The sequence below is a fragment of the Aulonocara stuartgranti genome (genome assembly GCF_965226115.1).
Source record: "Aulonocara stuartgranti genome assembly, chromosome: 8".
NCBI lineage: Eukaryota > Metazoa > Chordata > Actinopteri > Cichliformes > Cichlidae > Aulonocara > Aulonocara stuartgranti.
Window position 1 is genome coordinate 4,763,877 of NC_138959.1, and position 10,879 is coordinate 4,774,755.

The window sequence follows — 10,879 nt, forward strand, 5'->3', positions numbered from 1 at the left end:
CTTTTTTGCATATTTTATTCAGTGATTAAGGATATATTTGTTGAGAGTAACCCTAATACTGCGAGAGTGGGTGTAAATAAACAAAAACTGAAACCAAAAAACGACACAAAGTATAACAAATAGAGAGGAAATGTGGTTATTTTTAGCCTTTTATAGTTTGGTCCAGTTTGTTATTACACCGTCTCAGGTGAGGTTTTGGTCCAGATGTTTGAGGCTTGAGGATGACCTCATGATCGTGAGCCAAATGCTTCACAAAGCGCTGTGTTTGTACTGTAATCTCTCCTCTGAAGTCATGAAAAATTAGGCTCCTGACTAGTGTTATTACAGTATAAAATTTCATATTACTTTACCTTTTTTTAATTTTAAAATTTTAGTTTCAGTTTACGCTAGTTTCACTCTGTTGCCAGATTTGATCCTTCCATTTTGGAATAGGAAAGGTTTAGTTTCAGTTCAGTTTTACTTTTTATTTTCTCTGATATTTTCTATCGATATTTATGTTCTTATAAAACCACTTAAATGAATGTTGGGCCACAGTAGCAAAAGGTCCTAAATTAACCAAAAGTAATTCAGGCACACACACAGTCATACATACACACATTAAACTTGCGCAAATTATGTACCAATGAGATAGAATATCTTAAAACAGAATTACATGGAGAGATGTGAATTTAAACGTACACCTATGAGATCTAGTTTCCAGCTTCTGTGTGTGTGTCAGGCTTTACAGACCGATGCATGACCACTGATAGGAAACTTCATTTGCGGAGAATGGTTCCTTTTTTATTTAAATGTTTGTGATGAAGATTAACAGATTAGATATGTCCTCATCAGCCACTTGTATCGAAGTAGCAGAGGAGGCAGTTGATAACTGGCAGGTTCTGAGTACTAAAGACTGTAGAGGAGCTAGAAACACTAAATATCATGTAAACATCTCATGCACATGAGCTAGTTGCACACCAACTTTCTGCTGCTTGTTGGAAATGTGATCACATTTACATTTTTAAATGCATAAAGTTCTCGTTTTCCAAATTCTAGTTATTATTTTTATTCCACTAACTAAAAAAATTTTTTTCACTACTAGTTGCAATTTTTTAGTTTGTTTTAGTTAACTGTAACAGCTTCAGTGCTGACAAATACCCTTCATACTACAATAATTAATTAAAAAAAAAAAGAAGAAGATGAAACAAATTAAGCAAACACTAGAAACTAAATGAAACTAAACGAAACCAGATAGAAATTAATAAAGAAAATGTCTATTTAGTGTTTACCTTTCTATTTTCATCTTCTTGTGGAAGGAAAAATGTTAAGGACCATTTACACAGGGACCAATTAACTCATCATGCATTGCTTTGCAGATGATGGTTGGCCACTAGTGGACAGTCCGGGCTCCATGTAGTATTTACTACCAGGTCATATGCCAGTCAGTGGTTTCCTGTGCACTCCTTGTTAGTCGCTCACCTTGAAGGTAATGGCCGTTTGCTTCCTGTATGAACGGTTTTTGGTTGAAGTAGAAGCTTTTCAATCTGATTTAACTATTTTCCTGAGAGAGAGAAAAAGAAGATACTCAAATCAACCAATCAGAACGGTGAAGTTCAAAAGAATCACCTTCCCACTATGAGCTGCTCACACCTGCAATAGTTAACTCTGAACCTTAAGTCCTGTTTGCCCGATTTTCCCCCTCTGGCAGTTTCCACTGTCATTGAGATGATTGGGATTAATAGTTAAATATTTTACAAAAAGACACACGTTTGGGAAATATAATTGTTTTCCTGATAAAGTAAATCTAGATTTTAACACATCTTTTCTGAGTGACTGTAATACTTGCTGTTGTAGGATCCGATTGAGCCTCCTGCGTTTTCACCGCCAACCGAGGGTAAAATGACGGATGTGGCAGCCTCAGGATTTTTCGTCCTTGTTTTCGATGCAGTTCTGGGTTCATCGATGTGGACCGGGCTGCTGCTGCTCGACTGCTCCAGCTGTGGTGGACTGGAAGGCGTGTGGGCCTTTGGAGCTGTAAAATGGGTTTTCCTCCATGTTTTCACCTCTGTGTTGACTGATGGAAAGCCCCAGCCTGTTCTCCACAGGTTGGTGGCGCTCCTTTGCCTTCTTCCTCCCGTGTTTGAAAGTGGACGCTTCCTTAAAGCATCTCCATCTGAGCCTTACTCGGGCCCATCTCCCAATCTCAGCATGCTCCTCTTGGGCCCGATGGCCTCATCTCTGGCCTGTTTAATTTGGGAAAAGGGTCTCAGTGGGAATGGAAAAACAAAAACGGACAGCGTCAAACTGGATACCAGTGGGCTGCTTATGAGGACATTAAAATATTTCAAACCAGACACTCTCTACCTGATCGCAGCGTTCGGTTTCCTCATCTTAGGAGTCATCTGTAAGTATAAAACATTCCCATTTTATAGTGTGTTAGATAGAGCACATGTGTTTATTACAGTGTAAGACTTATGGATCAGAAACATGCAGGCAGAAGTAGCCGTGTTAGGATCAGAGGGTGGAGGGCAAGCTTGTTAGCAAGCACTCCCTCATAAAATATTTCTAAGAGACCGGACTTGCTGTTCTGTGTGCATCAGAGTGGAAACAGAAGCTGCAGAAGTTTGTTTATAGGTTAGGAGGCCTTGAATGTATGTATTTGTCTTTTTCTTCCTGGATTCCAAATCCTGTTAGACCTGAAAGGTCCTGCATGTTACTTAATTCAGAGAAGTAAACAAAACTTCTCTTTTACTCTGTTTAAGGTTTTTTTCTAATCAGCTGGAAGAGAAGGGACCTTTGAGTCTACAAATCCTCTCTAAAACACAGTATATAAGTAAAAATTAGACTGTGAGAGCAGATTTTCTCCTATCATTGTTCACTGATAGAGTAAAACCATCGATTCCTGCTGCTGAGTCTGTGTGCTGGGATGGCAGAATTAGCCACGTTGGAATATTTGTTCCAAAGACCAGCACAGATTTGAACCATTCGTTTATGTCCACAAAAGGGCAAATCAATACGAGAGACGAGTTATGTCAACATTAGCATGTTTTATAAGGTCCACGTGCAGGTTTTGGCATTTTAAAAAAATAGGCTGGGCAAGATGATTTCACCATGACAGCACTTTTCGTGCCTGCAGCATGTCCCGGCACCTGTACACTGACTCCACCTGCTCATCCAAGATTTGTCACTTCTGCTAAGAAACCCCTACAAAGAGGGGGCTGGCTTAAAAATGCACAGTCTGTCCTTTATATACGGTCTATCATCAGCACTCATAACCTAGTCAGTAACAAATGTGATTTCCACCACACACTACATGTCCTTAAATACTCACTACAGTTTAATACTGCTTTCGAAATAAGTTTTTAATAAATTTGTTGACTTTGTCCCTGTTTACCTTTGTACCTGTCATTCATCTTTCCTCACAGGTGATACGTTTATCCCGTTGTATCAGGGGAAGGTCATTGATATGCTGAGTGGTAAAGTACTTGAAGCCGGCTTCGGTTATGCGCTCGGAGAGCTGGTTCTCATTTCTCTCGGAAGGTGATGAACCAAAACTGTTCCCACCATTTCTTTGTCTCTCAGATATTTGTAGGAAGAATATTTATTTACTTGGCATCTCTCTGATTTTTTTTGTCTTTCCATCTTAACAGCGCGCTCTTCTCTGGCATGAGAGGTGGTATATTTATGTGCACCTTGGCCAGACTGAACAAGAGGCTGAAGCATTTGCTGTTTCACACCCTCCTGAAGCAGGAAGTGCAGTTCTTTGATGATAACAACCCCGGTGAGAGGAGCACGACATGTCTATTAAGATATTTAGGGACTGCATGAATTTGCAGGGTCAACAATGCCAAAGGTTCCCCTAATGAAAATATTAACGCTGATTTAACCCTCGGTAAATGGAGCGTCATCTTAAACTGCAATTGGCCCGACAAACTAGCGTCTAAAAAGCCTCATAATCTAAAACAAACATTGAAGCTGTGCAGATTTAAGCGGTTACTGAACTCTGTCCTTTTCTCTGTTTCACCATCCAGGTCGTCTTTCCTCCCGCCTGCACTCTGACGTGGACAGGATGGGCCGCACGGTAGCGCTGAATGCTAACGCCGTGGTTCGCAGCACAGTAAAAACCTTCCTCATGTTGGTAGTGATGTTACGCCTGTCCTGGGAGCTCACTGTGCTCACCTGCATAGAGATGCCACTCTTAGCTGTAGTGCAAAACAAATACAGCACCTTGTATAAGGTAGGTGTAAAAGGAAGAAAAAACAGCCAGACTTTTCTTTATCTTTTTTCGATGACAGGAAGAAAAATGTTTGCAGCTGGAAAGAATCAAGGATATTAAAAGTGGGAGTCATGAAGACTTTATTTGTTGATCCTGATTTGTTGTCTGACAGGAGCTGAAAGAGCAGATTCAGGACTGCCAAGCTCAGAATGCAGACCTGGCTTCCCAGACGGTCAGCGGGATTCAAACCGTCCGCAGCTTCAAGGCCGAGAAAGACGAAATCAGGAGATATCAGGAGGCTCTGACGCAGATGCGCGTAGTCAAGAGACGTTCAGGAATCTACAGTTCAGTCTTTCTCCTAGTGCGGAGGGTAAGGCGACAGTCATGTTACAAGCAAGGGAACATGTTTCATTCTCAGCTCTAACTGCATATGTGCTAATATTTAAGCACCAAGAAGAAACGGTACCCTGGTTTCTTAAAGCATTTTAGTATTTCCCCAGTATTTGATATGTGCTGACATGATAATGGATCCTGCTTTGTTTGTTTTTTAGCTCCTTCGCAAGTAACCCTCCTCTCCAAACTCTCTTTATTTAGCTGGTGTCTCTGGGGATAAAGATACTGATGCTGTTACAGGCCCGCACTCTCATCTCGTCCGGAAAGCTCAGCATCGGCAGTCTTGTGTCCTTCTTCTTGTATCAGAAGCCCATGTCAGTCAATTTAAGGGTAAGCCGAATCATTCTGGATATTTATTAACATGTAGTGCCTGTTTTTGATATTCAACGGGTTATTTATGTCGCAGGAGATTTTGTACTGCTATGGTGAAACGGTGGCCACAGTTGGAGTGATTTCCAAAGTGTTCAGCTACCTGGACAGGACACCCAAGTGTAAGGAGGAGGGAGATTTAGCTCCTGACAATCTGCAGGGAAGAATTGTTTTCCAAAATGTCACCTTCAAATATCAAGAGAAACTTGCCCTGAAGGTAACAGTTTCCTAGTGTTACAGTGATGGTTGTGTTCATCCTACAGTGTCACTGTTGGAATGGTGTTAATCATTAATTTGTGAGAGGTGGACAGATTTATGAATGCTGCACTGACGTCTTCTCTCCAGTCAGTGTCGATGGAGCTGCAGCCAGGGAAGATGACGGCGTTGGTGGGTCCCTCCGGCAGTGGAAAGACCACCTGTGTCAGCCTCCTGAAGAGGCTGTATGAGCCCCAGGAGGGTGAGATCCTGCTGGATGGAAAGCCGCTCCACCTTTACAAACACAAATATTTCCATCAAAAGGTACAGACGGCTCATTGTACAGCTTAAATCATTGTACTAAATCAAATAATGTAGGGATGCTCCTGGTACATATGATCTCAGTACTTAATGTGTCTTTAATTGATGCAAACATGTAATCGTATGTTAGATATAGATGCAGTTAATGTTTAAAACTGTGGGTCTAATCTAACATCAGCTTCAAGTCACAGACCTCGGTTCCTCAAATGAATGACACAAAGAGGTCGTCAGAGGGTTTCTGTAAAAGCTTTTCTTGCTTGGAAAGCTGCCGTGTCTAGTCTTGTCTTCAGCTCAAACACTCTTCAGAGTTTTGAGGCTGGAAGATTTTTGTTTGACTGGAGCAGCTGGACCAGTTCTGGGGACGAGGGTGTAAGTGTATTTGATTTACTAGTAGGTCTAGATCTTAAAATAGCACGTGGACAGTGAACCTCCTTCTTTCCACATGTAGCCCAACAAAACTTTGACTCTCAGGTTTTGTTCTTGTGAGACGCGTCAGCTTATTTACTTTAATTGTTTAAATGGTGAAACCACATTAATCCTTTCTTCGTGCAGGTAACCCTGGTTTCCCAGAATCCCGTGCTGTTCTCTGGCTCCCTGAGATACAACATTGAATACGGCCTGCAGGATTGCGGCATCGAGAAGGTGAAAGAAACTGCAAATAATGTCAACGCACACGACTTCATCTCTGAAATGGAGAACGAGTACGACACAGGTACAGAGCCATCTGTGGTATTGTGCCTCACCTCAATCACACGGGTCTAGAGACCACTTGGCAACTGTCTGCCAACCACTGGTTACAGTGGAAAAATGAGCATTACCTGACCAGTTCTGAGTTGTTGCTAAAGCTAATCAAAAGCCTAAAGAGCTGTCAGTGAGCCCCTGGTAACCGCTGGCACTGTGAACCTCGAGCAGGTTGCTTGTCTTTTCTATATGACATAATTGTCTGTTGCTCCTTTTGAAATGTGTCATTAATGCACAACTTTTATTTTGAAGACAAATGTCCTCAGTTTCCAGGAATGTGGAGTAGAGCAGAAAAGTAATAACAGTAGCTTTTAAAGAGATAAAATTAACATTGAGACGAACTGAGTTCAGCTTATTGGTCCACAGCAGTCCCAGTTTATCATGTGACCCCTTGGGAAAACGAAATCCCACCCCTGAAAGACCAGCACGCTTCTGCATATTAACTTTGCCCACAGCGGTGAAAATAATCACTGAAATTTGAAGAGTGTTATTAATGAGTACATACCTACAACATGGAAAAATTCAGATTCATGTTGTTTACTTTTGCTTGATTGCCTTTCTTTACATTACTTCTCTATCTACTCATACTGCATATTGCAGTGAGATATTTCTCTTATAAGCCCCTTGTGTGTGTTTTTTCTTTTCATTACATTCATTACATCAGGAAATAAAAATATATGACAGCTACAGAGGTGATCTAACAAGGAGAAAATGCTCAAGTCAGTTGACAAAATAATCAAGTACAGAGGCACATGTTTAAAATAGATCATGGTGAGCTGCAGATAGGTTTATGAAAGTTAATATTAACTTTTTCTGACAGATGTGAAGTAAGGAAAGTCAGATTTTACAGTTGTAAAATATCCAGCTGGAAGCTGGTAGCCAGGTAAACCACGAGCTATGTTTCAGTAATGATTAACTGTAAAGTTGTGATGGAAAAACCTGAAGCAGGTGCATGTTTTCCACTGTAACCTTGGTCTGTGTTGTTTGTCCTCTCAGATGTAGGAGAAGGTGGGGGTCGTCTTGCAGGAGGACAGAAGCAGTGCATCGCCGTGATCAGAGCTCTGGTTCGAGACCCGCAGGTCATCATTCTGGATGAAGCAACCAGTAAACTGGATGTCGAGGCGCAGCATTCAGTACGTATATAAAAATAAAGCTCAGAAACTTCCATACGACCCTCAGCTTTCCTCACGGTGACCAAACAAGGAAATCCTGCATGCAAGAAGCGTGAATGGGTTTTCTCTGTGTGTGGGTGTGAGTCAAGCAGCTGCTCTTACATATCTGGCGATGAGAAAGTTTGGGCAGTGGGCCAATAACACAAAAAGAAAAAGCAAACCTCCCCTGATTTAGATTTGGCTGGTCTCCTGTTCCTCTCAGGCGAGTCTGGACCGCTTCCATCATGATTTTTAATCTCTTTGATGAAGTGCACCTGAACTTGTACCTCTAGTATGTGTCAAAATGCAGATCCTTCAAAGTTATTTTGTTTTGGAAGTGGACAAAGTCACGGGGTTGCAAATCCATTAATCCACACAGTGGCCCACACCTGATGTGAGTATGTTCACCCCAGATGACTCAGGACAGTCTCACCCTGGTCCCTCTCATCACCCGATCCACCGCCTTCAGGTTTGGAAACTTGTCAGCTCGCGTCCTTCACTCCAGAGTCGTATCAGTTGGTGTTTGCTCTGTAGGTGTGAGGTTTGTTAAGAAATGACAGAGCTCATAGTGCACGTGGTCAAAATAGGGGTTACAGGAAGTGATCTAAACATAAACTCAGGGCTGTGCTCAAAGCATCTCTCCTGACCTGTGGCTCGCTCATCGAGAAGATGAGCGAGCCACATTTGAAACTAGAAAAATTTGCATTTCCTGCGAAAATGCTGTGTGGATGCCTTAACGCTGAAGATGTATGCCGAAAAAAGCTGAAAAAGTTGAGAAAAAAAAAAAAACTGCCCTGAGCAGGATTTGAACCTGGCCCTCCTGGTCTAAGGGCTGCTATTTAGCTCATTCTCACAAAGAAGAGGTGGAGAGACTGACAATTGTGCTGAAATGAGCAGAAGCTGCTGAGAATTGTGCTGATAAAAGGTGGAAAGGCTGAAAATGTTTCAGAAGAGGTGAATAAGCAGAATTTGGGCAGAAAAGAGGTGAAAACTCTGAATATTTTGCTGAAAAGAGTTCAATCAGCAGAATTTCTTCTGCATAGATTTCAATCAGCAGAATTTCTGCTCAAAAGAGTTTTTTTTCTGAAAACAGCTGAGATTTGTGCTAATAAGAGGTGAAAAGGCTGAAAATTTTGCAGAAAAGAGATGAAGCAGCAGAATTTCTGCTGAAAAGAGGTAAAGAAGCAAAACGTTGCGCTGAAAAGAGATGAATCAGCAGAATTTCTGCTGAAAATAGTTTTTTTCTGAAAACAGCAGAAAAAACTGAAAATTTTGCTGAAAAGAGTTCAATCAGCAGAATTTCTGCTAAAAATAGGTTTTTGCTGAAAACAGCTGAAAAAGCTGGTATTTGTGCTGAAAAGTGGTGAAAAAACTGAAAATTGTGCTGAAAAGAGTTTTAAAAAAGTTTAACTGTTAACTGAAAGAAATTTTGCCATAAGCGGGACTTGAACCCGGGCCTTCCAGTCTGAGAACGGATGCTCAACTCACTGAGCTAAAACACAGGTCAACCCGGCAAGGAAAATCAGTGAGGCCACTGATAATATGGCAGAAATGGGCAAAAAATATTGCAAAAAAAATTCAATATCTCAAAAAGTATAGAAGTTATGAGCACCAAAAGTCATAGCCAGAAAGAGCAGAATTTTTTAAAGTTTGAACGGAGAAAATTGGCTGAAAACTGAGGGAGTAGTTAACATCCAAAAAAACGTACGGAAGCAACTTGAAAAAGAAAAATAAAGAATAAAGAGAAACAGGAACTCAATAGTGTGGATGCCTATTACTATAAGACAGTTTTCTAATTTTATGGGCCTGTTGCTGGAACTTGAATGAACATAGCTCTGGCTGTGAGTGCAGAAGCCCCACCCATCTGTTTATGAGTGGCAACCAATCAGATGAAGGGGCTAAACTTGTAACTATAAATTAGAATAGAAATAACACAGAAGCTTAAAGCAGCAACACCCCCAGTCTTGACATGGAAAACAATAGCCCAAAGATATCTCTGCACACCTGAATCAGAGGCAGGTCGAAGGGAAACCTAAAGCTTTTTGGAATTTTTTAGGGTTTTATGAGTTTAGTATTATTGTAAAGTTGATTTTTTTAAGACTAACCAGTTAATCCAGAAAGTATTTAGCTGATAAACTGATAATAAACACAACCACTACCTGCAGCCAAAGAGGGGAAGAGGTCCACAAAAGAATTGTGTTTGTGAAGTGGCCTCATATTTCTGTGTTCAGGTGCTGAAGGAGATTTTTGCTCGTGGCCGGACGGTGCTGGTCGTGGCTCATCAGCTGAAGACTGTGGAGCAGGCTGATCACATCATCTTCTTGGAGAACGGCGAGGTCGTAGAGGAGGGGACGCACAGTGAGCTGATGGCCAAAAAAGGGCGTTACTATCGTCTGAAGGAGGAGCTGTTCTCTCAGGACAGCCAATGACCTGCTCGTGCTTTCGTCGCACAAATACTTTCGTTTCTAGACAAAGAAGAAGTGATGTTGTTTACCTGTTTGTATCATGAGAAATGAACTGTTCATCATCAGAAAACTTCAAACGGCAGAAGTGTTACTGCAATGTTTGGTCGGTCAGAGGAGCTCAACTCGTCCATCCTCGTTTATTTATCTGGGAGGAAACGTTTGAAGTGGAGAGAATATTATAATCATGACCTTTAGCTACCATGGGTAACTACATTTTGAGAGTATAGTTCATATATGCAATTTATTGGCAGTATTAGAGGAAAAATGTGGGGTTTCCTGCCAGTAAACAATGCAAATAAATATGAATACTCCACATGGCAGCAGAACGGTCATGACATAAAGTGACTCAGATTTAGAGGTCGTCCTCTAAAATGAAGTGTTTTCTGATTCAGTCCTTGACATTCAGAGCACACCAACACTGAAGCCCTCCATCATTTTAAGGCAATTAAAATGATGGAGGGCTTCAGTGTTGGTGTGCTCTGAATGTCAAGGACTGTTTTTCTCACTGCCTTTTGTGCTCCATGTGTTAAAGCTTTGCTGTGAATCACGGGTTAAACTCCTTAAAGAAGCCCTCGCTCTAACAGAAGCTCCTGTTAAGGTGAGACTTTGTCACTGACATTCGTCACTCCTCCTGTCAGAGTTATCATCACCTGTGGTTTCCACCGTGAATCATGGTGTCTTTTCCTGAAACTCCAGAAATATTATTTTTAGTGGATTTTGTTCACTGATGTACTTTTTTAAACTATACTTATTAAAATTGCTTTTGAAGAAAAATTGATGGAAATTTTTGAGTCCTGATCCGTTCCAGTTTTTTACTTGGTCGTTTCTCTTCCTTATTAAGACTTCCTCATTGGAGGTCAGCTTCATTTAATGTTGAAACCTCATGTATACTGAAGGATAACTTAGAGGATGTGTTTTTATATAAATCAAAAACTGGATTTTGTTCCTTACGAGCTCCACAGTGCAGAGGAGACACAAATCCCTGGGACTGTTATGGCAGGAGTCCACTTAAATGTTAATATCTCCTCCTGCTGCTGCCTCCTTTTCTA

At 41.2% G+C, this 10,879-nt stretch overlaps 1 protein-coding gene and 1 long non-coding RNA gene across 5 annotated transcripts in view; one reads left to right on the top strand and one right to left on the bottom strand.

Annotated features, from left to right (window-relative positions):
• LOC309713378 overlaps positions 1 to 1,894 on the bottom strand; it is a 13,084-nt gene extending 11,190 nt beyond the window's left edge. The window contains exons 1-3 of one of the 2 annotated variants that reach the window (XR_014278576.1): positions 1,822 to 1,894; positions 1,630 to 1,693; positions 1,459 to 1,540 (exon numbers count right to left, since the gene is read on the bottom strand). This is a non-coding gene — a long non-coding RNA (uncharacterized lncRNA). The remainder of the gene's footprint in view (positions 1 to 1,458; positions 1,541 to 1,629; positions 1,694 to 1,821) is intronic. The other variant, XR_014278577.1, reaches the window with a different exon arrangement.
• tap2t (transporter associated with antigen processing, subunit type t, teleost specific) overlaps positions 1 to 10,604 on the top strand; it is an 11,294-nt gene extending 690 nt beyond the window's left edge. Inside the window, exons 2-13 of one of the 3 annotated variants that reach the window (XM_082544937.1) lie at positions 1,356 to 1,465; positions 1,834 to 2,383; positions 3,405 to 3,519; positions 3,630 to 3,760; positions 4,011 to 4,216; positions 4,368 to 4,565; positions 4,790 to 4,918; positions 4,995 to 5,174; positions 5,303 to 5,476; positions 6,026 to 6,185; positions 7,211 to 7,347; positions 9,597 to 10,604. In XM_082544937.1, the coding sequence (XP_082401063.1) occupies positions 1,879 to 2,383; positions 3,405 to 3,519; positions 3,630 to 3,760; positions 4,011 to 4,216; positions 4,368 to 4,565; positions 4,790 to 4,918; positions 4,995 to 5,174; positions 5,303 to 5,476; positions 6,026 to 6,185; positions 7,211 to 7,347; positions 9,597 to 9,794 (2,133 nt within the window). In that variant the 5' untranslated portion in view covers positions 1,356 to 1,465; positions 1,834 to 1,878 and the 3' untranslated portion in view covers positions 9,795 to 10,604. The remainder of the gene's footprint in view (positions 1 to 1,355; positions 1,466 to 1,833; positions 2,384 to 3,404; positions 3,520 to 3,629; positions 3,761 to 4,010; positions 4,217 to 4,367; positions 4,566 to 4,789; positions 4,919 to 4,994; positions 5,175 to 5,302; positions 5,477 to 6,025; positions 6,186 to 7,210; positions 7,348 to 9,596) is intronic. The other 2 variants (XM_082544935.1, XM_082544936.1) reach the window with 2 other exon arrangements.
• The last annotated feature ends 275 nt before the right edge of the window (positions 10,605 to 10,879 follow it).